This window comes from Perissodus microlepis, chromosome 19 (assembly GCF_051167445.1).
Source record: "Perissodus microlepis isolate ML-2025 ecotype Zambia chromosome 19, ASM5116744v1, whole genome shotgun sequence".
Taxonomy (NCBI): Eukaryota; Metazoa; Chordata; class Actinopteri; order Cichliformes; family Cichlidae; genus Perissodus; species Perissodus microlepis.
The window spans coordinates 6,522,536-6,547,056 of record NC_140479.1 but is presented as its reverse complement, the minus strand read 5'-3'; the positions used below and the strand labels follow the sequence as shown (position 1 = coordinate 6,547,056).

At 43.3% G+C, this 24,521-nt stretch overlaps 2 protein-coding genes across 2 annotated transcripts in view; one reads left to right on the top strand and one right to left on the bottom strand.

Annotated features, from left to right (window-relative positions):
- The window catches only part of LOC146365249 (transcription factor IIIB 90 kDa subunit-like), a 126,301-nt gene that overhangs the window by 17,439 nt on the left and 84,341 nt on the right, over positions 1-24,521 (top strand). Inside the window, exons 5-7 of the mRNA XM_084915508.1 lie at positions 3,011-3,042; positions 10,747-10,819; positions 21,510-21,659. Coding sequence (XP_084771634.1) covers positions 3,011-3,042; positions 10,747-10,819; positions 21,510-21,659 — 255 coding nt within the window. The remainder of the gene's footprint in view (positions 1-3,010; positions 3,043-10,746; positions 10,820-21,509; positions 21,660-24,521) is intronic.
- LOC146365251 (BTB/POZ domain-containing protein 6-B-like) lies at positions 12,518-16,795 on the bottom strand. The gene is made up of 4 exons (XM_084915509.1): positions 15,775-16,795; positions 15,036-15,126; positions 14,725-14,843; positions 12,518-14,167 (listed from the first exon to the last, which is right to left on the bottom strand). The coding sequence occupies exons 1-4, from the start codon at positions 16,194-16,196 to the stop codon at positions 13,135-13,137; spliced, it is 1,665 nt and encodes a 554-aa protein (XP_084771635.1). The 5' UTR covers positions 16,197-16,795; the 3' UTR covers positions 12,518-13,134.

Below are 24,521 nucleotides of genomic sequence, written 5' to 3'. Positions count from 1 at the left end.
ATGTCACTGAGAGGGGACGTGCCTAACAGAGCGATCTGCGAGTAGAAGAAAGCTACTTTAAGGGAGGATGGCCTTACATACGGTTGGAGTTAAAATGGCTTGCTTCTGACAGTGGATGAACTGGAGTCTTGCACTAAGGACCAGGTTTTTACTGAAATAAAACAAAAACAAGGTTTTAAATGATAAAATTGTACAGAATTTATTTAAGCCTTTTACCATCATTAACTTCTTTCACTGCAGCTGAATACAATCTCTTCTTACATGTTGATGGACCTCTGAGTGTGTCCTTCTGAGAGTGGCCACACTCAGAAAGTAGGGCAATTACTCTGCAGCCACAGCCGCCTCCTGGCTGCATCACACCGCCTCTCTGATCTCGCTCCAGAAACTTTGGGTCTTTTTACCTCTTTTAAGGCGGTCTGTCCTCAAAACTGCTCGGACTGTTATTTTTGGAAATAGTACCTGGTGTGATCATTTTTTTGCCAGATAATTACAGTTAGAGACACACAAACGGGCGGTCATTTCCATAAAGCGTCTGGTGTGAAACAACAACAACAGCCTTTACCTGTTTTATTCTGCACAGCAGTCTACCCAGTTCTTTTGGTTTTGCAGGGCATCTCATGTCCAAACCACGAGCATTAATCTGTTGCTCCTCCACTCTCTTGGTGTTTCAGGCTTTCAGCAGGTTTTTGTAGCTGAGATTTGTTCCCATTCAGCCACAGGGGCAATAATGGGGTCCAACACGGATGTTGGCTGATGAGGTCTGACTCACAGCTTGTGCTCCAGTTCATCCCAGAGGTGCTGATGGATTGAGGTCAGGCCAAAGTGGGAAAACCTTTTCTTTATGGACCTGTCTTTAAGCTTTGGTGTCGTTGTTGAGTTTAAAAATAACACTGAATGGATCGGCCAGGGTTTATGTCCTTATTGTTACCCAACCCCACCCCAACCCAAGGTATCTCAACTTGTCAATTTCATACTTAAACATCAGGTCTGAGGGCTGCAAATTTAGAGGCAAAATGCATTAAGAAGAATTATTGACCAGCATTAACAGGAATGGCTGCTGCAATCAAATGCTGTTTAATATAGCATTTGATTGCACTTGTGACTGATGTGAAATATTATAAGAGCCACTAAGATGTGTAACGGGGGGAGGAGGGGGGAGATCAGAGGATTAAATATCCTCTGATATCTCCTGCTGTCATATAAGATCTAAGTAGCCCCCCCACCCCAGGGTCCAGATGTGTTGAAGGACCTGCTGCTCTTTATTTTCCTGATTAATGGAATCATCTGCAATTTCCAGACGGGATGTGCCGGGATTATCTTTTTGCATTTCATCTGCACTGCTGCTAATTCCATTGTGCGATCTTTTTCAGAGGAGCTCCGCTAATCCACATAGGCAGCCTGGAGACAGGTGCACCTGTCGCCATAGAGACCAGTGTGTTCAAGCTGGTCGGGCACTGGGAGGGCAGGCTATCCAGACCCTGGTCAGGCATGTTGTGTCTTTTTGTCAGGCCTATTGGGCGTTCGTGGCTCAAGAGTTGGCAGTTCGTCTTGTAATCAGAAGGTTGCCGGTTTGAGCCCCGGCTTGGACAGTCTCGGTCGTTGTGTCCTTGGGCAAGACACTTTACCTCCTGCCTACTGGTGATGGCCAGAGAGGCCGATGGAGCGATATGGCAGCCTTGCTTCTGTCAGTCTGCCCCAGGGCAGCTGTGGCTACAACTGTAGCTGCCTCCACCAGTGTGTGAATGTGAGAGTGAATGAATAGTGGAATTGTAAAAGCGCTTTGAGGGTCTTGAAAAGCGCTATATAAATGCAATCCATTATTATTATTGTTGAAGAGTCGCCTGGTTAAAAGTGACACTTGGGTGTCATTCGATTTGTGTTCACTGAATTTGAATTTTGTCATTAAGGTTATGCTGGTGCCCTCTGAGCATGTGCAAAGTCATACAATCAGGAACTCTACCTGCGCTTAGTTTCGTGGGTGGGTTGGGGGGGATCTATAAAACGGTCTTTATATTCATAGTACTGTGCAAAACTCTTGAACCACCCATCATTTCTTTACATTTCACCAGGAAGATGGGGACTAGGTGTAGTTAAAAAGTGCAAAAATACACATTTATAAGACAAAAATAGAGTTTCTGTAATTCAGACGAGCTTGAAAGTCATGAAAATGGTTTGGGATCATTGTCATCCTGAAAAACAAAGTTGTTGTCATTCAGATGCTATTAAATGGTATCTGATGGATCTCTTCTGCATTAATAATTACAGAAGTTTTGTCATGAGCTCCAGCACCAGACTGAAATATAGACCCAAACCATGATAGAGCTGCTGATGGCTGTCCTGTCTCTTTCCTTCATGTATATTGAAGTTAATTTGAAGCAAAACATCTCATTTGTGTTCATCAAATTAGACATTTTTGCCACAGATTTTCATTCCAGTTCTTGTGTAATTTTGATTGCTTCATTTCTTTCTTTATGAATGACAGCCATCCTTTTACTGAGACCCTTACTGATGAGGCTTCAGCAAACGGTAGATGACTCAACTGAAAGCCCAAATGTATCTGTCAGGATATGACATGATTTCAAATATTGTTTATCTGCCCTAAATAGAATTTTAGGACTGCAAAAAATACTAACACTTTTGGTGTTTACCAAAGAAACAGTAACATTTAACCTCGGCTCTTTGCTAAATATGCTGTTATATGTAGATAAAACTCTGGCTCATCCACTGAGTACATAACTTTTTTTTCTTGTTTGTTTTATGCTTGAATGACTCAGAGGTCAATCTTTTAAGTTGCTTAACAAACATTTTGAAATGTAATGTACAAGGACTTGAGTGAAAATGAGTGGGAAAAACAGCCAACGTCAAAAGTAAAGACCTTCAGAGAACCTGGAGAACTGTTGTTCAAGATCACCTAAAAACGATGACAGCCTGGCTCTTCTTCTGTTTGACTGTTTGGAAAAATACAAATCATGACCTGAACATTTAGTGTCCTTGACCTGGTTTTTCTCAGACATGCTCTTGGACCTCAGTGATATTCTGCAGGTAAGTTTTACTATGTCTATATTGGATGATTGATTGATTTGTTTTTGGGGTTTTTTCATATTATCAGTGAATTCTTTGGTCTTTAGAACAAAATAGGGTAAAAATGTCCACATCAGTTCGATTTAAACTCTCAGTTGAAGCCCCTGTTTATATTAGACCATATTTCTTGTATTCTTTCATGAAATCTGCTGTAAATCCCTTTTAAAAACTGTTAGAATGAAATAACTTCTCCAGACTTGGATGAAAATGTCTTTCTCACTTTGATGCGTCTTAAGGCCCAACCCTGTTCAAGCAAACCAATTAAACACACTACCTTCTACCACTCCTCCCATAGTGCAGGTCTCCCTAGCTGCTCCTGCACTCACGCTTTCCCTCGTGTGATTAAATCTTTCTCGTCTGCATGTGTATAAATTTAGTAAGCCCTCCATTTGTCTGCATATTTAATTCACAGTGAGTCAGGGGTGTGGTGTTGGTGAGGATGGGACATGTCTCACAGTCACAGCTGGTCGGGGGCTTTTATTTTTATACACCCAGCTGTCCTGGAGGAGCCGTCCACCCCTCCCCCACCACCAGCACCACCCTGGCATTTGGGGGTTGGGAATGGATTTGTATTGGATTTTAGGTGGGTGGGGTTGTGGGGTTATTAATGCTGAGAAATGTGGCTGTAGCTGCTGCTGCTGGGGCAGTGGGGTGTGTTCTACTCTACCAATCACTTTTTATGGATCCACACCCAGACCACTTGGTCTTCCTAGCATTGTTTGGATGAATGGTCAGCTTTGTCTGTCTCAGGCTGTTTTCTCAAAGCTGCTTAAACGGAGAGGCTCCATTGCTGAGGGTCGGATCGATACCAGCTGCCTTTGTATCCAGCTGACATTATGGCAGTTTAGCATGTTGGTCATTAATTGAGTGGTTTAGATGTTTCTTTCATGTGAGAGCTATATCTTTGCACACATGCAGAGTTTTGTGCAACAGGTGCTTTGGGTGGTGACCTCCACACTATTTGGATGCTTCGTCAGTCTTTGGGGGAGTGTCATCACACCAGATGTTTGCCAGTTGGTGGTAACATGAAATTGAATCATTCCTGATCCCAGTGAGTGTTATTCTTCAAGAGCAAATGCATTTGAGTTGCTAGTCTGGCTTTTGGCCCTCAGGGCTACAGGGACGCAGACAAAGATGATCCTTTGAGTGCTTTTTAGGATGCTGTGGGTTGTCATATATTTATTGTCTTATAGACCAATCAGGCAGAACATTCTGTACACCTGCCTAATATTATGTTGGTCCACATTTTGCTGCCAAAACAGTCCTAACCCACTGTTATCATCTTCAATGCCCTGTACCAACACAGAGCAGAGCAGCTATCTGAACGCTACCCCAACAGAGGTCGATTATCTTGTTAATAATTTCACCTCCTCACTACGTACGACTCTGGATACTGTAGCTCCAGTGAAAACTAAGGTCTCTAATCAGAAGTACCTGACTCCGTGGTATAATTCTCAAACACGTACCCTAAAGCAGATGACTCGTAATCTGGAGAGGAAATGGCGTGTCACAAATTTAGAGGATCATCATTTAGCCTGGAGAAATAGTTTGCTGCTTTATAAGAAAGCCCTCCGCAAAGCCAGAACATCTTACTATTCATCACTGATTGAAGAAAATAAGAACAACCCCAGGTTTCTCTTCAGCACTGTAGCCAGGCTGACAAAGAGTCAGAGCTCTGTTGAGCCAACCATCCCTTTAACGTTAACTAGTAATGACTTCATGAACTTCTTCACAAATAAAATTTTTATCATTAGAGAAAAAATTACCAGTAATCATCCCACAGATGTAATATTATCTACAGCTACTCTTAGTACCATTGATGTTAAGTTAGACTCTTTTTCTCCAATTGATCTTTCTGAGTTAACTTCAATAATTACTTCCTCCAAACCATCAACGTGTCTTTTAGACCCCATTCCTACAAAACTGCTCAAAGAAGTCCTGCCATTAATTAATTCTTCGATCTTAAATATGATCAACCTATCTCTAATAATCGGCTATGTACCACAGGCCTTCAAGCTGGCTGTAGTTAAACCTTTACTCAAAAAGCATCTCTAGACCCAGCAGTCTTAGCTAATTATAGGCCAATCTCCAACCTTCCTTTCATATCAAAAATCCTTGAAAGAGTAGTTGTCAAACAGCTAACAGATCATCTGCAGAGGAATGGTTTATTTGAAGAGTTTCAGTCAGGTTTCAGAGCTCATCACAGCACAGAAACAGCTTTAGTGAAGGTTACAAATGATCTTCTTATGGCCTCTGACAGTGGACTCATCTCTGTGCTTGTCCTGCTAGACCTCAGTGCAGCGTTCGATACTGTTGACCATAATATCCTATTAGAGCGATTAGAACATGCTGTAGGTATTACAGGTACTGCACTGCAGTGGTTTGTATCATATCTATCTAATAGACTCCAATTTGTGCATGTAAATGGAGAGTCCTCTTCACACACTGAGGTTAATTATGGAGTTCCACAGGGTTCAGTGCTAGGACCAATTCTGTTTACATTATACATGCTTCCCTTAGGCAGCATCATTAGAAGACATAGCATACATTTTCACTGCTATGCAGATGACACCCAGCTCTATCTGTCCATGAAGCCAGATAACACACACCAATTAGTTAAACTGCAGGAATGTCTTAAAGACATAAAGACCTGGATGGCCGCTAACTTTCTGCTTCTTAATTCAGATAAAACTGAGGTTATTGTACTCGGCCCTGAAAATCTTAGAAATATGGTATCTAACCAGATTCTTACTCTGGATGGCATTACCTTGGCCTCCAGTAACGCTGTGAGGAACCTTGGAGTCATTTTTGACCAGGACATGTCCTTCAACGCACATATTAAACAAATATGTAAGACTGCTTTCTTCCATTTGCGCAACATCTCTAAAATTAGAAATATCCTGTCTCAGAGTGACGCTGAAAAACTAGTTCATGCATTTATTACTTCCAGGCTGGACGACTGTAATTCATTATTATCAGGATGTCCAAAAAACTCACTGAAAAGCCTTCAGCTAATCCAAAATGCTGCAGCAAGAGTACTGACAGGGACTAGAAGGAGAGAGCATATTTCTCCTGTTTTGGCTTCCCTTCATTGGCTTCCTGTTAAATCCAGAATTGAATTCAAAATCCTGCTCCTCACATACAAGGTCTTAAATAATCAGGCCCCATCTTATCTTAATGACCTTGTAGTACCATATCACCCTATTAGAGCACTTCGCTCTCGCTCTGCAGGCCTACTTGTTGTTCCTAGAGTATTTAAAAGTAGAATGGGAGGCAGAGCCTTCAGTTTTCAGGCCCCTCTTCTGTGGAACCAGCTTCCAGTTTGGATTCGGGAGACAGACACTATCTCTACTTTTAAGATTAGGCTTAAAACTTTCCTTTTTGCTAAAGCATATAGTTAGGGCTGGACCAGGTGACCCTGAATCCTCCCTTAGTTATGCTGCAATAGACGTAGGCTGCCGGGGGATTCCCATGATGCATTGAGTTTTTCCTTTCCAGTCACCTTTCTCACTCACTATGTATTAATAGACCTCTCAGCATTGAATCATATCTGTTATTAACCTCTGTCTCTCTTCCACAGCATGTCTTTTATCCTGTCTTCCTTCTCTCACCCCAACCGGTCGCAGCAGATGGCCGCCCCTCCCTGAGCCTGGTTCTGCCGGAGGTTTCTTCCTGTTAAAAGGGAGTTTTTCCTTCCCACTGTCGCCAAAGTGCTTGCTCATAGGGGGTCATATGATTGTTGGGTTTTTCTCTGTATCTATGAAGCGCCTTGAGGCGACTTTTGTTGTGATTTGGCGCTATATAAATAAAATTGAATTGAATTGAATCCTGAACCATCAAGGCATGGACTCCACTGGACCCCTGAAGGTGCGAGCCTCACATGTCCAGGGTCACTACTGTTCCTTCCTTGGATCGCTTATTGATAGATACTGACCTCTGCAGACTGGGAACCCCCAGCTGCAGATTTTAAGATGCTCTGACCCAGCCGTCTGGCCATCACAATTTGGTCCTCGTCAAACTCGCTCAAATCCTTACGCTTCCCTATTTTTCCTGCTTCTTAGTTAGACTAACTCGCCCCCTAATATATCCCACCGACTAACAGGTGGCATAATGAAGAGATGATCTGTGTTATTCACTTTACCTGTGAGTGCTCAAAATGTTATGTTTGATTGGTTTCAGCTGCTAAACTTTGTGCTAAGATTTCAGTCTGGGATCCTGGTTAACAATTGGTTTGGGATCATTAAGCAAACTTGCCATTTGCCCAGTTCCATTGTTTGTGGTATAAAGACATGCAGACCTGCTGACAGCAGCTGTTTGCCTTTGTAGCTTTCAACTTTATCAAAGAGCTGTTCATCCTCAGGCTTGTCAGAGGAGCTGCTTTCAGTCATACGAACCACATCAGGAGCTCTTTAATTGAAAGCTGTTCCCCTCTAAAGCCCCAATCACTGTGTCCACCTGTTGAACTGTGACGTATCAGGTAACCACGCAGTAGTTTTGATTGTAGGGTGCTGGGGGTTGAACTTTGACCGTGGAAAGTTTGATTTAACGCTTCGATGGAGAGGAGATTGTTTACTTCTCAGGTTCAGCCACTGCTGAACTTTAAAGTCTCAGGCGTGACTCGAATGTAATGTTCAGACAACAAGAGTGAATGTCACTTGTCTGTGATGACTGTTTACATCATGATGTTCTGCATAATAGACGATTGACAGTTCTAACACTTATTTTTAGGATACATCTGCATCTTGTGCATCATGCAGAACAAAGTTTCCAAAATTGCGTGAAATGTTTGCAATCTCTTCGTTCTTTTTCATTCTTCAACAGATAATAGAAACAGTGTGACTCTCGGTTCCTGTCTTACAGTGCAGCGTGTACACATTGTAAAAATAATTGTGTGCTTTTCAGCCACCTCGAGACTTCTGATTAATTAAAAGTTTTAACAAAGTGGCAAATCCAGCTAGCAAGTATAATTAGGCAAAAACAAACTACTTTATGAGTCCAGCTGAAATTGAGAGTGCCTCCGGTATCTGTAATAAATCTCTCTGCACAGGAACACGGTGCACAGCTCCAATCAGGGGGCGGGGGTCTGAAAACTGTGATAGATGTGTACAGCGGGCAGTTTGGGTCACGAGTTTCCATTTTTGCTTCTAAAAATGACCTGTTTGGCACGGTGTTATTACATGCACAAAAACAGGACCCAGATATAAAATATAAACTTGTGAGCTTTTGTCAATCACAACAAGAAATAGCAATGATGTATTGAGCTTGCAAACAGCTGGTTATTTGTAGTTTTTCTGTATCCAGTAGAAAAACAATATTGGATGAAGATGCATCCTTATATTGACACTCTGTTAGCTCCGGTTTTAATGTTTTCCAGCTCCGGAGAAAAACGCCTGTTCTTAAGGTGCTAAAGCTTCACCACCTCTTCTCTAACTCTGATTGGTGTTTGGTGCTGGGCAGATCAAGCACACTGTTTTTGTGCTGTTTATGTCATCATTGAAATGAGGTTGGTCTTTACTGTTTCATATTCTTGTGCAGATTACTCTGAGGAGTCGGTGTGACTCCTCATTTGTCTGTATATCGTAGTATTAATGATGGCGAAGATGGCGTGTTATCAGTCACACAGTAGTGACTGCACTTGTTCCACTTCCTCCTGCTCCTCTATTTCTGCTTTCATGTAGAAATTCCTCGCTGGAATCAACTTCCCAGAATAGCAAAGCAGCATCTGTCCCTGCTCGACACCAGGGGAGGCCTTGAGCAAGAGTCCGTCTGTCTGTTCCTAAAACCTCCTCGTTTTACTCCCCCCCTCCCCGTGTTCTCGGGAGAGTTGGTCTGAAGGAATGACAGAGAAGTGACCCGAGTTCGTGACCTGATCCTGCAGCTTTCACTGCCGCCTCCTTCAAATTTCAGCCAGAGCAGAATTTAATTCCAGGCTGCAGCGCTGTTAATTCGTTAAGAGATGATAGATGTGCAGCCTTGTGGCTTTGTTATGCAACAGTATCCATCATCAGATCCTTTCAGATAAAGTAGGGGGTGGGTGGGGGCACCCCCAACCCCCTTTTTTTTAACTGCTGAGCCTTCTGGAGATGTTGTGGGGTCAAACACAATGAAACATCTGTGATGGGAGGTTCCTGTGAGATAACCCTGATGACACACAGCACCATTCACCTCCCGTTACCTCTCTTCCTTTGACAAACCTGGTTTCTAGTTTGCTGCTCAGCCTAGTTTTAACCGCACAAGGGATTTCTTATCAGATCCTCTTCCAGAAAGTTTGAATAGGAAAATGCATCAGCCCCAGTTTATCAAGCACTGATTTTTGCAGTCCAGTTGATCCTAAAGCCTCAGTGACTGACAAGTTTACTTGTTCAATTACGTAGAACACAATTGACACAAAACTAGTTGTATGGTTTTAACAAGTAAGATATACTTGTTAGGTGAATGTGTAAAGATCCCAGGAGGAGACACAAATCCCTGGATTGTTTTCCTCCCCTCACCCACAACTGGTTGCAGCAGACACTCCAGCCTGAGCCTGGTTCTGCAGGAAAGGGAGTTTTTCCTTCCCACTGTCACCAACTGCTTGCTCACAGAGGTTGTTTGTTGGTGTTTTTGCTGTGTTATCGGGTTTCTACCTTATAATACACAGCATTATGAGGCAACTGTTGTCTCATGAGAATTGTTTGGGGACGGGAAATGACTGGTCGGACTTTGTGTTGTTAAAAGAGCTCCTCCACTGCTGCGAATCATGTTAAAGTACTTATACGCACACTCTAAGTTCTGCATCGTATGCTTGTGCTCATCTACACAGGTCTGCTTTCACACAGTGCTGCAGAGAAACGTGCAAACCCAATTTTTCAAAGTGACACAAGTGATGCAGCCTTAAAAAATAAAAGTTGGCCAGAATAAAATAACAAAATTCACTAGATTAGGGTTTATACAAATTATTTATGGATTCGTGTCAGTTTTGATGCAAAAAAAGATAAAATTTTATCTTCACATGATTTATTTTGGCTGCCAATCAGTTCAGATGCCAAAGATGGTCAATTTACTGTCATTTAAAACAAAGATGAACAGCAAATCGTCACATTTGAGAAGCTGGAGAAGCTGAAACAAGTCTGTTACCAGCAGTTGCCTTCACTTTAACATGAACCAGTCAGATTATTCAGTTGTTGTGCTTTATTTGTAAATCTAGAAGTCTCTAAAGGGCTTTCTTAATCATCAGTGATGAAGATATTTAAGTTGCTTTTAAAATTCGATGACTTCATCACAACAAGCTAAAGCGTCACTATTTTCTGGGCTGTTCAGAGTGAGGAAAAGTCAGGACTGTCCGGACCGAGCGGAGAAACCAAAACATGCGGGCACAGCGAGTGCAGCTGCAGGTGTTTTCATTAGAGATGAGTCTACAGTTCCAAATCACAGACATATTGAAGCGTGATGTTCTGCAACCTTCAGGTCAATTATGTAACCAGAACACTTGTCCTGCCGGTGATGCAACGGCCTTATTTCATATCCTGATAGTGTGCTTAATCGCACTCTACTATAATTCTTTAAGTGGCTTTGAATGGATTTAATGGCTCCTGGACTCATTAGATACACTTTTCCTGGCAGTGCGAGGTACTTTACGTCTGCTGAATAACATCGTTTACTCATCCTGGGTTGTCTCATCCACAGGTGAACGTCTACGTGTTGGGAAGAACGTTTCTCGTTCTGGCCAGAGAACTTTGCATCAACGCTCCTGCTATAGGTATTTGACCTCCACTTTACTCTGTTTACTGTGAGTCGTGTTATAAAAATGCTGAATCAGGTGTGTCATACCTTTCACATAATGTAAAAACCAGAAATGTTCACTATAGATTTAATAACAGGGAAAAGAAGCTGGAGCTGGAGGATGTCTGCTGGTAAATTATTAAAGAAGTTCCCCTCAAATGAAAAGCTGTATACACTCATTTATCCCTTCATTCAGTATACCTGTTGAACTTCTCTGTAGCGCATGGCAATCATAGCCAATCATATAACAGCAACTTGCTGCATTTATGTTAGGCAGCTCAGATTCACAGAATGGTCCAAACGTAGGAAAATGTCTAGATAGCAGCAGATCTCTGGGCAAAAATGCCTCGTTGATGTCAAAAAGTACGGCTAGACTTCTTCACGCTGATAGAAGGGCAACAGAAACTCAAATAACCACTCATTACAGCCAGGGAAGAGCATCTCTGGAGTACATGTCAAACCTTGCAGCATATGGACTTCACAGCAGCAGACCACACCAGGTGTCACATCTGTGGGCTAAGAACTGGAAACTGAGGCTGTAATTCACACAGGCTCAACAAAATTAGACCATAGAAGGTCAGGAAAACGGCCCAGTCTGCTCAGGTTTGATTTGTGCTGCGACATTTGGATGGTAGAGTCGGAATTTGGTATAAAGATCATGAAAGCGGGGACTGATTTGTATCAGCGGATCAGGCTGGCAGTGGTGTAATGTAATGAGAGGTTATCCTCATGGGTGTGGAGCTGACAGCAACTGCATGACAACAATTGCTCAATATGGACCAAGCTCTGTGAGGAATGTTTGCACCAACTTTGTTGAATCTTTGCAGACATGCATGGAGAGGGTCCAGCCCAGAACTAGAAGGTACACCAGATAAAGTGGCGAGTGTATATTACACCTTTCTGTAAAAATATTATTTGTCACGTGGCCATAAGACTGAGTTATTTCTTCACACTGTTGAAAGCTCCTCCAGAGATTGAAACTTCCAGAACTGGGGAAAAACTGTGACGAGGTGGAGGTGGAGGGCAGTCACACCAAAATATGTTTTATTCTAATTTTTCTGTTTTCTGCACTTTGTTCAAATTATCTAATAAATAAAAACGGCCCCTGTTATTGTTTCTGAGAGCATCCTGTACTTTTTGTGAAGTACGGCATATTATTAGCCTATTAAACTCAAGAGTTTGACTTTTCTACATTTACAAAAACTCAAATGTGACCTTTGATTTTTGTAAGGCTGGTCTGGTCTGCAGCTACCTGGAAGATTATGAGCTCTGTTGCCTTAAATTGAACACAACGAGCCTTCCTGCCAAAGCAGAAGTGCATTAACATTAACTATAATGTACGAAATATTTTGGGAAACTGTCAAAGAAAATCACTGGTTTAGGCTTTGCTTTCCTCGTGCATAGCTTTGCATTTCCATTATAGTGTTTTGCCAGCGTTAATGTGAGTGTGCTGTCTCTTAAATGCACTGTGCAGTTTATTTAGTAGGAAATGAATCCAAATCCTCACTTACAAAAAGAGACAGAACCCTTATCAGTCCTCAAATCTGTGCCTGCCAGACTCCATGCAAGTGAGGTAGAAACCAAATGTGTAGTTCCCACTTTCGTTACCAGAGGGCGCTGCTGCCCCTCAAATCCCCCACTCCCTCACCCAGATCCCATAAGATGTCACATGTGCGGCTTTCTCACATTATAACCTTTATATTTCGGCAGGTGTATAAGCATTCTTGTACAGAACACATCTGCTCATCAACAGCATCAAGCTGTTAACAGATAAATTGTATTTTACAAAAAGACACAACGTTTCTGAGGCCGTCCTCTGAAGTGCAAAACGACTCTGTTCTTGACACGATTTCTACTTTTTTTTTTTTTTCTGCATTAGAATCGAACACTACATAAAGTTTGCTCCTCAGGTGATATTGCTGCCTGGACTATAGTAACAACATTGTATATAGACTTGCAATTACACAATTTGAAGCAGACCCTACTTGTTCCAGTTCTGGAGCTCAGCTTGATTACATAACCACAGGTCACTGTATTAATGTTGTTTCTACAGCAGCCGCAGCCCTTGAAAAACACAAGCTTCTGAGCGAATAACGTTAAATCAGCATTTAAATAAAAAAAATAACATTAAATTAAATAAGATAAAACAGCCCCTTCGCTTTTAAAATAGTCTCTTATAGAACTAACCAGGCCATTTAGTGTGATGTTACTCAAGTGTCTTTTAATGCTACATTACTTTGAAGGTTGGGAGGCAGCGATAGACCCAATTTCCCATCAGCAGTCCAGAGCAGCTTATGCATAGAACACAAGCTCGGGGATCTGTCCTCCCTGTACTCCAGTCCCGTTGGTGCTGTCGGAGGAGCACTGGAACTGAAACGTGACCTTCCCGCACTGCACCTCCGTCATGCCCTCCTGGCCGAAGTAGCTCAGCTCATTCCCGTCCAGGACGGCGCTCACTGTGTAGAACGCGTCCTGCTCCACCTGAACGGGATGCTCGAACCACACCGGGAACGTGCTGCTCGAGCCGTCCGACACAAACTTTGTCAGGTTCTGCGCCAGGATCACCCCCTGTCTCTTAAGCTCGATTTTGACGCTGTACTCGGCTTTGCCGCCGCTCGACCCGTACAGGCCCAAACCGGCAATAAAGATCCGCTTGTCCACAGCAAACTGGATGCTGTCGCACCGGCCGCGGTAGCGCCACTGGTTGCTCCGGTAGGCCGAGGACTGGAAGCGGTGGCACCTCTGAGGAGCCAAGCCCTTCCTGGGATTCAGAGGGAAGTCTAGTTGGGGCTTTTTAGCCGCAGTGTACCACAGGAAGACATTGTGCGTCTCCTCCAGTGTCAGGATGTCCGACTGCGCAGCACCGTTTGCAAATTCGTCCAGGCTCATGGTGGGGATGCGCACCAAGAACAGCGCCTTACCCAGTACCTCTCTTTTGTTGCGAGTGGTTGGCCCCAAACCCTGTCGCTTGCATTCTGCCGTGGCCCAGTTCATGACCGCCTCAAACACCACCACTTCTTTGGTGTTGAGGGTCTCCCGCCGCAAGATGATGTCCAGCGTCTGCAGGTCGATCTCACAGAAGCCCTCCGAGCGCAGCGCCAGCTCGGCCTGGGCGTCGATTACCTCCCAGCAGCGCTGCGTCAGCTCGGGCTCCTCAAACAGGCGGCTCTGAGAGAGCAGCACGCAGGCATTCTTGGCCTCCAGGCTGGTCTCCAGGAAGGTGACGCAGGCCTTGGCCAGTGCAGGGACGATGTACTTTTTGGCAGCATACAGGGTGGCCAGCACCGTGTCTGCCTCCAGGTCGATCTCATCGCTGTACAAGTACCTGGGAGAAAGAAAAGAGCCTTAAATGTACAGAAATCAGACTGGCTGACAGATGATATGCTGACTAAGAAGATACAGTAATGAACACATTTAAGTGACTCTGGCTCCACATTTCTTCTTCTTCCTACTGTATCAAGAGACTCGGCAAACAAAAAAGGGAATTCTTTTCCTTCCCCAAGAAGATTATATAACACCATTATACATAATCCTACCCGTTTTCCAGAAAGTCTGCAGAGCAACAATCTGTGCTACGCTTTTAGCCAGCGCTACTGAATGAGCAACAAAGGCATGTTATTTATAACTACTAGTGTGCATAAAGGCAAACTGTCAGGATGAGGAAAAGAAGGGGGGGGAATGTTGCCAGTGGAACAAAGAGCGCTGAGAAAACCAGCAATTACAGAGCACCGCGCCGCTGCCACGGCTCTCTGGTGCTCCCAGCATTTTGGCATTCGCCTCTGCTTAGCTTTGGATGAGTAATAATATGCTTTGAAGTGACACTGACTGTGCTTGTCATCTCAGCTTCTGGTTGGCTGTGCGAAGGGATGGTGAGTGGCTTACTTCAGCAGAATTAGAAAAGCAGCAGGTTCCACATCTGGGATATGGATCTCAGACTCCTCCTCCGCCAGATCGCTGTAAAACATGGCACAGAAGACGGAGCTTCCCACGGCCAGCACGTACTGAGAGGGGAGGGGAGAAACCAGAGGAGCTCGTCTTTCACAAGTTCAACACTAGAGCCGATATATTACCTTGCATTGTCCTCGGAGCTCATTTTTAAATTTAAAGCTCAAATATCAACATTAGTTAAGTTAGTGCGTAAGCTTCCCGTCTTTCTCTGGTTTGCAGCAATTTTTCCGAGATGCGCTCCTTACCTTGTGTGCGGGAAGCTTCTGCGAGGCCCCCAAGGGCCCGACAATGAAGTGGACATCAGCCATCAGCTCATTGTTAAACATCAAGGCGTTCCTAAAAACAGAGCAGGTTTCACAAGTAAGCCTCAACTATTGTATAACATCAAGTCCTCCCACACTGCTTTTGCCTAGAGACACTGGTTATTTTCATAGATTTAGGGAGGATGTAGCTCTAACAGGAGGGCTGCAGGGAAAAAAGAGGACTACTCTCTTATTGTTTTCTCACTTTATCCCTCAGCCTCGAAAATGTCAGCTCATTGGGATCTATGGAAAGTTCCCCAGAGTGCTTGGTGACATTTTTTAAAATGTCTTGTTTTGGCAGATCAACAGTTCAAACTCAAGTGGGATTTGTTTACTGCCAGAATAAATTAAAGAGATTAAAGAACGGTAGGAGCAAATAAGTAAAACAAACAAAAAAAAGCTCATGTTGGTTTAGATAGAAGCTCCAACAGTAAATCAGTTTTCTAGAAACTTGAGGGAGTCAAAGTGTGCGCCAAAGTAAAACGAGCATGAGCGATCCTCACAGCAGTGATTTTCGTGCACTTTGCTGCTGCCAGCTTCCGTGTTAATACGACGAGTCAAAGCGGCTGTCATTACTCTGACAGCGACTCTTTCGCACTGCGATCCCTGTGACCGGGCTTTTTGCGCACAGTGTGCCCCGGTAGATTAGGCGGATAATTGTCCTCTGTGTTTCTGGAGTTACCTCTCTCGGAGCGTGGGGTGGCTGCACTGCCAGCTGGGTGGGTCTACGTTGTTGTTGTTGATGTTTTGCTGGGTGGTCGGGGTGGTCGCCGCGCTCCCTCCGCCGCCGGCGCTGCTCCCGCTGGCCTGGCACACCTGCAGCTCCTTGGTCTTCTCCGCGTCAGCCACCGTAGTGCCGTTGGCCAGGTTGGTGTTGTTGGTGTTGTTAGCGGGGTACAACTCCGCAGCCATCTTCTTCTCCTTCTCCTGCTGCTTTTTCTTGCTCGACAGGGACAGAGTCAGGATCTCATAACATAGCGGCAGCCGGCCCGGCAGCTTGGTTACCTTCTTGGACTTTTTCAGTGTTTCTGGAAGTAGCAGCAAATAAGTCAAACACCTCATGATCCGGCCATGATGGAGCAACCTGCAGTCTGCCGTTGGCATCTGCACGAGCAGCCGATCTTCTGGGGTTTTTTTTCCTCCTCCCTCTCTCTCGCTGTCTCTTTAATACCCGGTGCAATAAACTGCTGTCGGGCTCGACGTGAAGCTTGTCGCTGCGGTGGATTGAGTGTTTTTCTTTTTTTTTTCCTTTCCTGTGCGGTCCGGTTCCTACAACGCCGGTTTCAAACGGCACCGACAGCGAAGTTTACGCGACAGCATCTAAATATCCTCACAGGCCCACTGCTGTCCGTTTCCACATCCACTCGCAACTTTCGACCTCAAACACTTGTTTTTTTTCCCCGTTCCTCGGCGGTCAGCTCATCCTCTCCGAGCGCACAAATGTCCGCGAAGCTTCGCTTGTTTTCTCCCTTTTCCAGCGAGTGGGTAATCCGGACAGTCGCAGCTGGTAGTCAAGTCCAGCCTATTTTATTCCCACCCCGCCTCTGCGTTAATCCTCACGCACATTTCTCTCCCGATTTTTTCCCCCTTTTTCTCCGAATCGGCTGTAGACCGACACGAAACCAGCTACGATGTTCCGCTGCTGCCGAGGTAAATAATCATTTGTCGGGAGTTTTTAAGCTCCGCTCGGTTTTTTCGCCCCCCCTCCCCTCATTTTTTTTTTTTTTTACTCCTCCCCGCCTCCCCTCCACCTCCTTATTTTTGGTCGTGCTCTCCTTGAACGCCCAGGGCCCGCCGAGGACCAATAACAATCACGCATCGCGCTGACGTGAGGCCAAAGAGGCCCCTCCCTCACTAGCTCCGCAGAGTGCGTCACAGGACAGACGCTCTGATCTCTCCTCCTCAGAGGAGGAGCAGGGCTGGAGTGAAAGACGATACACACCAGGGGGACAACACAAGTAACCCCCCCAACCCCCCACCTATGCAGACACACACTTCTGTTTAGGACGACCCCTACAGATGTGTCTTTGTGTTCCCGTGTGGTTGATAAGTTAAAATTTGTTTGATGCCATTGGAGTCACTCTGTGGCAGTCCTGGGACTTTTGTCTTTGTTTTTGTGAGTTTGTGCGCTTTTTTTGTGTGTCAGTTTTGCATCCCATTTGTATAAGTCTTTGGTCATTTTTAAAACATCTTTTATTAGACATTTTGTATATATTTATAGTTTTAATTTTTTTTGTGTGTCCCATTTGCCAGTGTTGATTCCATTTTATATTTCTTTGGTTGTTTTCTCTCTGTGGTCATTTTTTGTCTGAAGATCATGCATTAAACCTGTAGGATGACAAGTTGTTTGTTCCTCTCTGCACAGTTAACAAGAATTGCTCCTCATAGGACAGTGGTCAGATTTTAGATTAACTTGCTTTAGTGTTGTGCAGTACTGCAGATTTTGGTGTTGATCCTATACAGAGTAAATGCAGGGCCAGTATTGCTGATACCGATACTTTTAACTCATAAAGGCAGTTTATGTAGGGGAGAGCGGCGTGTCATGATTAATAAGATGAATCGTCATCAATTGGCAAATTCTGAACACATTTTAATGACCGCTGAATCCGTAGAGTGTCAGAATGTAGTACAGTAGTATATTTAGTTTAATTTTCATTTCTAAAAAATATTTATTTTACACAATTCAGTGGGCTACACACTGAACTCAGAGGATAGAAACAAGGTATCGATCCTACCTCGCTGGTAATGATCTGGTACCAATACAGCCTTGCTATCAATGCTATTGATACTCGCCTCATTCAGCTCACCTATTGTTCATTTTACAGGCACTTTTTTTGTCCTCGTTGTTCAATTTCTTCCAAATTTTTAAGGATACACTTCAAACTATTCCAACATATGCCAGATATGGCATGTTTTTGGCTAAAAGCTCTTTGGGAAACACCTTGTTGGTGCAAAATACTATTTTTATGCCTGTCAAACTGACAGTGATAACAGTGACTGTATTATCTGTATTTAATTTTTTAGTAATTGCTTAATTAACTCTGTTTAGTTACATTAATAACAGTGTTTATTCAGTTATCTTTTTCTGACAAAATCAAACGGTAAGTAATTAAAAACTAATGCACGAAGGCAACAACGATGATGAAATGTATTTAAACGTTCGTCAACAAAAGGAAACGAGATGAAAATATTCTGGAGAGATGAGATCTAATTAGAATTAATGAAGTTGTGTAGGTAGGCGGGATGGGTTTGGAAGTGTTCCATTCAGAAGTAATAACCTTGTGCAGTAAGGTTAGACACGCACATTTGATCTGCCCCCCAGGAAACGGTACAATTAGCTTCCATCCTCCCCGTTTCTCATGAAAATGAAGCAAAATGCCAGTGTTTCAGAGGAAAAGAACGGTGCACACGTTTCACATTTGATTTCAAGGAAAAAACTTTAACACTTTATATATTAGTCAACTGACTCAACTTTAGTTTTAGTCTACTATAGTCAACTAAAACAAAAAAATTAGATGCCTAAATTATGCCTACAACAAAATCAAAATTAACAGTGCCTTGCAGTATATCAATATAAAGTATCTAACAAACTAGTATAAATGTAACAGTATTAGCAAAACTTTGTTTGTTTGCTACATTGTAAATTCCTAAAAGCTGCTTTTACTTGATGTCTAATTCTGGTCATTTGTGAAGTAAGTGATCAAACCAACAGCACGATATCATGTACGGCGATTTAGCTTCAGTGGAGTTGAAGACCAGAAAATGATTTATGAAATTTTATTAGGCTTTAGGTCGCACTGTAGTGCTGCCGTCTTGTACTACCGTTCATCAATCACACAGAAGGATTTATTAGAGAGAGGAAGAACCTCTGAGACGGAGTCCTGTACCCAGAGTAACACAAACTAGAATAGAGAGCCACTGCAGTTTTGGGGGTTGAGGGAAGGGTGCAGCTTCCCCATGACTGAATGATAACACTTTAATGCTATTCATGAAGCCCTGCTCCCACATTTGATTGAAAGGAGCAAGTTCGCGGCCCTTCTCTGGGGGTGGTCGAAGTAATTTGGGGGAATAGAGGCGAGGCAGGTTGAGGTAAAGTGGCTACACGAAAAAGGTAAACTACAGCACTCCATCACAGAAAGACTCCTGGGCTGTTTGAGCATCACAGATTGATTATATTCAACGGGGAAAGAGGATTTGGGCTGGTTTTTTTTTTTTTTTTTCTTAAACAACCTATTTTAACAGCCTGGTTTTGAGTTTACACCGAGTAAAAAGTTGGAGCAGTGATGGCCAGCTCTGCACACGTATCATTACACGGTGCAGAGGGGGGAAGGGATCAGCCTGGATCTTATTACCAGCTGGCTCTACCAGCTTTCCACTGGGCTGCTCTTTAAACAGAGCCTCTGACTTCAAAAGGTATTTGACTCCACTATCACAGTCGGGGCACAAAACTCGACTTTTAGTCTTCAGGCTACAGTGGGAACCGGATTCCTCCTCATTTGAGTTTTAAACTGGATTTCAGAGCATGGTAAAATCATTTTTCACAATAAAAAGCGACTAAAGGCAAACGGGCCACCTGCCAGGCAGTTTCATGGTAAAAGCAGGTGGTCGTGATGTTTTTAAAAAGTATTTCCCATAAAGTTTATGACATACAAAACTGTACAAGTCTCTGAGAGACAGAAGAAGCGAGCAGAAAGTTTAAGGAGTGAGCTTGCGATTGGATGATTGCCCATCCAAATCTTTTCTCCAGCTGAGAAAATGTGGATGGAGTCGCTGAATGAGAAACAGGCTGCTTCGAGGTGCACTCAAGCTAAATGCTAATCCTCCAGTCCTCCAGTGGAGCTAATTAGCAGCCAGCAGTCAGAAAGTGGTTTTAGTGGGAAGCTCACAGGTGGTAGTAAGTTAAGATCTGGATGTGTTTCAGGCTGGATTTTGGTCATTTTTTTTCCTTTTCATTTTTTTTTCTTTTGGCCTAAGAGAGGAAAAGTACTCGCTCTGGCATTTTGGTCTGTTTACTGCTCACACAAACCAGGGCTTGTAAACAAAAATCCATGGGCACGCGAGCAGCAGTTTATTGGACAGAGCTCTGGCTAAAGTGCCATCAGGAGAGGCCTCTGGCTCCATGGTTGGAGAGAAGCTGAATTAAACTTGAGCACAGTGGCCTTGAATTTGCCACAGTTTAGCTTCTCCAATCAGTCAAACATGAAACAAATGCTAAATAGGATACTTACACTCATAAACTGTGTAGCATGCTGCAGTTGCTTTAGATTACATACAGGAGCTGCTCATTCCTCAGAAAGGTGATGGGCAGTATCATCAAATCACCTTTGAAAAATAGCAGCTGAGGTATCAACAACAACAATGATGTCAGGTTAGGAGGCAAAAGTGAAGGGCATCATAGATGACGATGAAGCATGAAACAGGATGGTGGCATCTCCTCACAGAGCTGCGCATGATCATCAGCCATGAGCACATTTAGTTCACAACCTTCAAAATTAGCTCCTTGACGTCAAACAGTCAAACAACCCTGAAGTCTTTTGTGCGTTCTACCCAGTGTGAGAAAAAGTCTTCACTTTGATTGGCCTACAGCTTCAGATTAGGCTCATCTAAAATATTCACTTCAGTTCATTTTAGTTTTATTAATAAAGCTTCAAATCACAGCAAAAATCACCTCAAGGGGCTTTATAAAGGCCGTATCAAAAAGAATCTTTTTCAAACGGTTATATATTTTTAAAGTGGTGGACACAGAAGCTTGAAATGAATTTAAAATAAATGTCTGAATGTAAAGTTTTACTGTTAGCTGTGTTGTAAGGTAACCGCCCTGCATAATACAGAGAAAATCCCACCAATCAGATGACACCTTATGAACAAGCACTTGGCGACAGTGAGAAGGAAAAACTCCCTTCTAACAGGAATAAGCCTCCAGGAGAACCAGGCGCAGGGAGGGGCGGCCATCTGCCATGACCGTCTGAGGGGGGAGGGAGACAGGACGAGAGACACACTGTGGAAGAGAGTCAGAGATTATAAAGAATGAATGAATGTGGTGTATAAACAAAATGAATCACTAAAAGGAAACGTTTTGTTCACTAACAGAATATCGTTTTTTGTTTCACTGTAAAAAATCAGAAATTCTAGTAGAAACAAGAACTTTCTGTCATTTTAATTGTTTATCTATGTTTTTACTTTGGCATATTATGAATGGAGATGAGGGCATAGAAAACCCGAATGGTTCCTTGATGCTATACTATAAACTGTGGATGTATAGCGTCCACAGTGTTGCATTATTATGTTGACTTTGAGAATCGGCTGTACCAAAGAAAACGTATGGGGGGAGTACAGTGGCATTGTTATACCTTTTTAAGGCTGTCCTTGTGATTAACTTGGGGGGAAAAAAAAAACAATCTTTCCTTTTGCCACCAGACCCGTGCCTTTATATTCCCCGTTTTGCCCAAATGCTGGAATTTGGCGATAAGACCCGCGAGGTCTCCATGACGGCGCTGCGTCTGGTGCAGCGGATGAAGAGGGACTGGATGCACACGGGGCGAAGGCCGTCGGGACTCTGTGGAGCAGGTAACTACAAGCTGAAGCAGCACTGGGTATCTTCTTCAATTCGCAGGAGGGGTGCTGGAAGCAGCCCCGAGGCTCTGAGCAGCGGGACTGAAAATCTGAGGAAAGAAAGTGATTAATGCTGTCTGCTGGAAAGTCAAGGTGCCCTTAATCAAGATGCTTTAACCTCAGACTCTCAGAGAGCCGATCGGTGACCGGAACGCTTTGTTACATGTTTTAGTGCAGTACAAGAGGCTCATTCTCTCTGACAGGGAATAATAAAAGAAATTTTAATTTTGCCGCATTTTCCTGGTGACTTGATCAGTGTGATAAGGAAGTGAATGTAAGCAGACACACTCATGGGGCAGCTATAGATCAGTGTAAGAAGGTTTTATAAGGGCTGCATGCACCTAACACAAGGATGTATCTGACTGCTATATTTTGACAGAAAGCAGTGGTTCCCAGGTTCACACTGTGCATGCTTACACTACTAATTATGACTAATTTTTACCATGAGATTTGTTCCGTGCACTTAAGCCCTCCTGGCCTTTGATGCTTGGAGGCTCACACACAAACAGTTTATTTCTCTCGCTGTCTGGGTTATCGTGTTATCACGACATGATTCCCAGGTTAGGCAGCCTGAGCTGAAAGATGCCTGTCAGCACGAGTTGTTTCATAGAAACTTGTCTTCCTGCCAGTTTTAGTGGTTTTCAGCATTTTTTCTAAATGCTGAGAACGTCTCTGTATGAGCTTTATGATGTCTTAGCATCCCACTCTTCCAACTACATGAAGATTTTTGGTTGCAAACGCGATACCTGTCTGTTAACTTTCCAAAGAGAGCTGTAAAACCTGTCCAGAATGATGTGTTTGGAAAGTGTCAAATCTTCCCACAGTGCTTTTAACATATTAGAAGGTTTTTGGCAGTGTCTAACACGATAACTCAAAAGGTTTTGAATGAATTCTCATAAAGCTTTGTAGGGGTGTAGAGTGGGGTCGTGTTACCAACCCATTAACATTTGGTTCACATCCACCAACATCTTCCAGGTCAACCTTTTTAAATTAGATCCCAAAATGTTTTATATCTATAAAGTATTGTTAAGAGAAGTATAATATTATCTAATAAGGTTATTCATGTCTAGTTATTTACAAATCAATAGCTATTACCCATGAAAAGTAAATCTGTCATGTTGCCTTTATCTGATTTTTACTGCACTACAAACTTCTTAAGGTATGTTTTTAAAAAACAAAGAAAAATAAATGAATATATACAAATTACAATACTCTTCCCTTAAAAGTAAATACTGCCCAGAGAGTTAGTGCAGGTTTGTGCTCTCTGACTGCTTCTTGTTTTATTTGCACTTGTTTCATTTCAGCTTAATGTGAGAGTCTTTGCTGTCGTTTGCGTTCGAGCTGGTTTCTCCTCTCTCTGCTCTTGATTTTACTGTCGGTGTACTCGTCACACGTGAGTAGTGGAGGAGAATTGATGCTGGTGACAAAGGATAACAGTTGTGTTAGTGCACTGGGATGAAAACTTCCAAAGAAGTGTGAGCTCCAACAGTACAGATGAAAAATGGGAGATAAAGAGAGCTCTGTTGCTGGAGCTCTGTTGCCTGAAGCATGAAGAACGTGTTGTTGTAGCAGGAGGGAAATGCCTCCAACTTCTGACTCTTTGCTGTTGGCTAACTCTGCGCTAGTCTACTTCTCCCCTTAGCAGCTGCTGCACTCCTGCTGACATGCAGCACAGTACACAGCAATGTAGACCTGAAGTGCGTAGATCCGCTCTGGATACCCCATCTAGCTTTTGAGGCACTATTGGACTCAAAAGCTAGATGGTCCAAATATCAGAACAGTGCTGGACAGTTAATATATGATACATGATTCAGTTACTTTTCTAAGTTCACAAAGTCATTTCAGTTAGTTTTAAGTTTTTAAAAGTCCAGTTTTTATCTTTCAGCTCTAAATGCTGATGGGGTAGTGTCATCACCCCGCCGGGTGTGGACACACAACACTGTGAACACGATAACTTGGTCGAGTCTTGGTGACCCTGACCTCAAGGTCAAGGTTATAGGTCAGGTTTTCTGAAAACTCTTTAAGTTTTCAATGGAGCTTGAAAAGAAAAGCGACTGAACCTCTTTAAGTTCATGAAGATGTTTCACGCCTTATCTGAGAAGCTTCTGGAGTTAATTGCAATAACTCAAGTGCAAAGTCACCGATGAATTTCAGATTGACACCATAGGTGCAGTCTTATAAAATGAGAACATTACATTATATTAACCAAAGACGAGCATTGTTTATTCACGAGTGCTGCACGCTGACAGTCAGCTGCACCTCTCGCAGTGTTTGCAGCATTGCTGAGTGTTCCTACTGTGGATCTTTTGGTCACCTGCCAGTGAAATCTGTGGGAAAGCCGATCCTGCCAGCACCGGGCTAAGCTGGCTGCAGCGTGTGAGGTTTTTGATTTCCCACCAGGTACGTCATCGTCTTTACGGGACTTTGGTGGTGCAGTTTATATTAAACAGCTGAACTCAAAGGCCTTCCTTCCTTATTGTGTTGTGATTGCTACAAAGCCCAGTACATTGAGGCTTTGTGCATTACCTGCTAAGACGTCCTGAAACCGAATCGCCGCCTTCTGCTGCTTCCTGCATGTTTACTCCCATGGTTTCAGTTTTCATCTTCCTCTGTTACTCTGCTGGATTACCTTAATATTTAATTACTCATCATAAATCTTTGAGAAGGAAACACTCAAGTGGAAGAAGGAAAAGTTTGCTCCTAAATATGATGCAAATATCACTGTTGACGGTTTTAAACATATGCAAAAAAAAAGTTTGTGCCAGGAGAGACGAGTTTTTAAGTTGCTTCTTGTGATTTCAAGGACAAAGAGCTTGT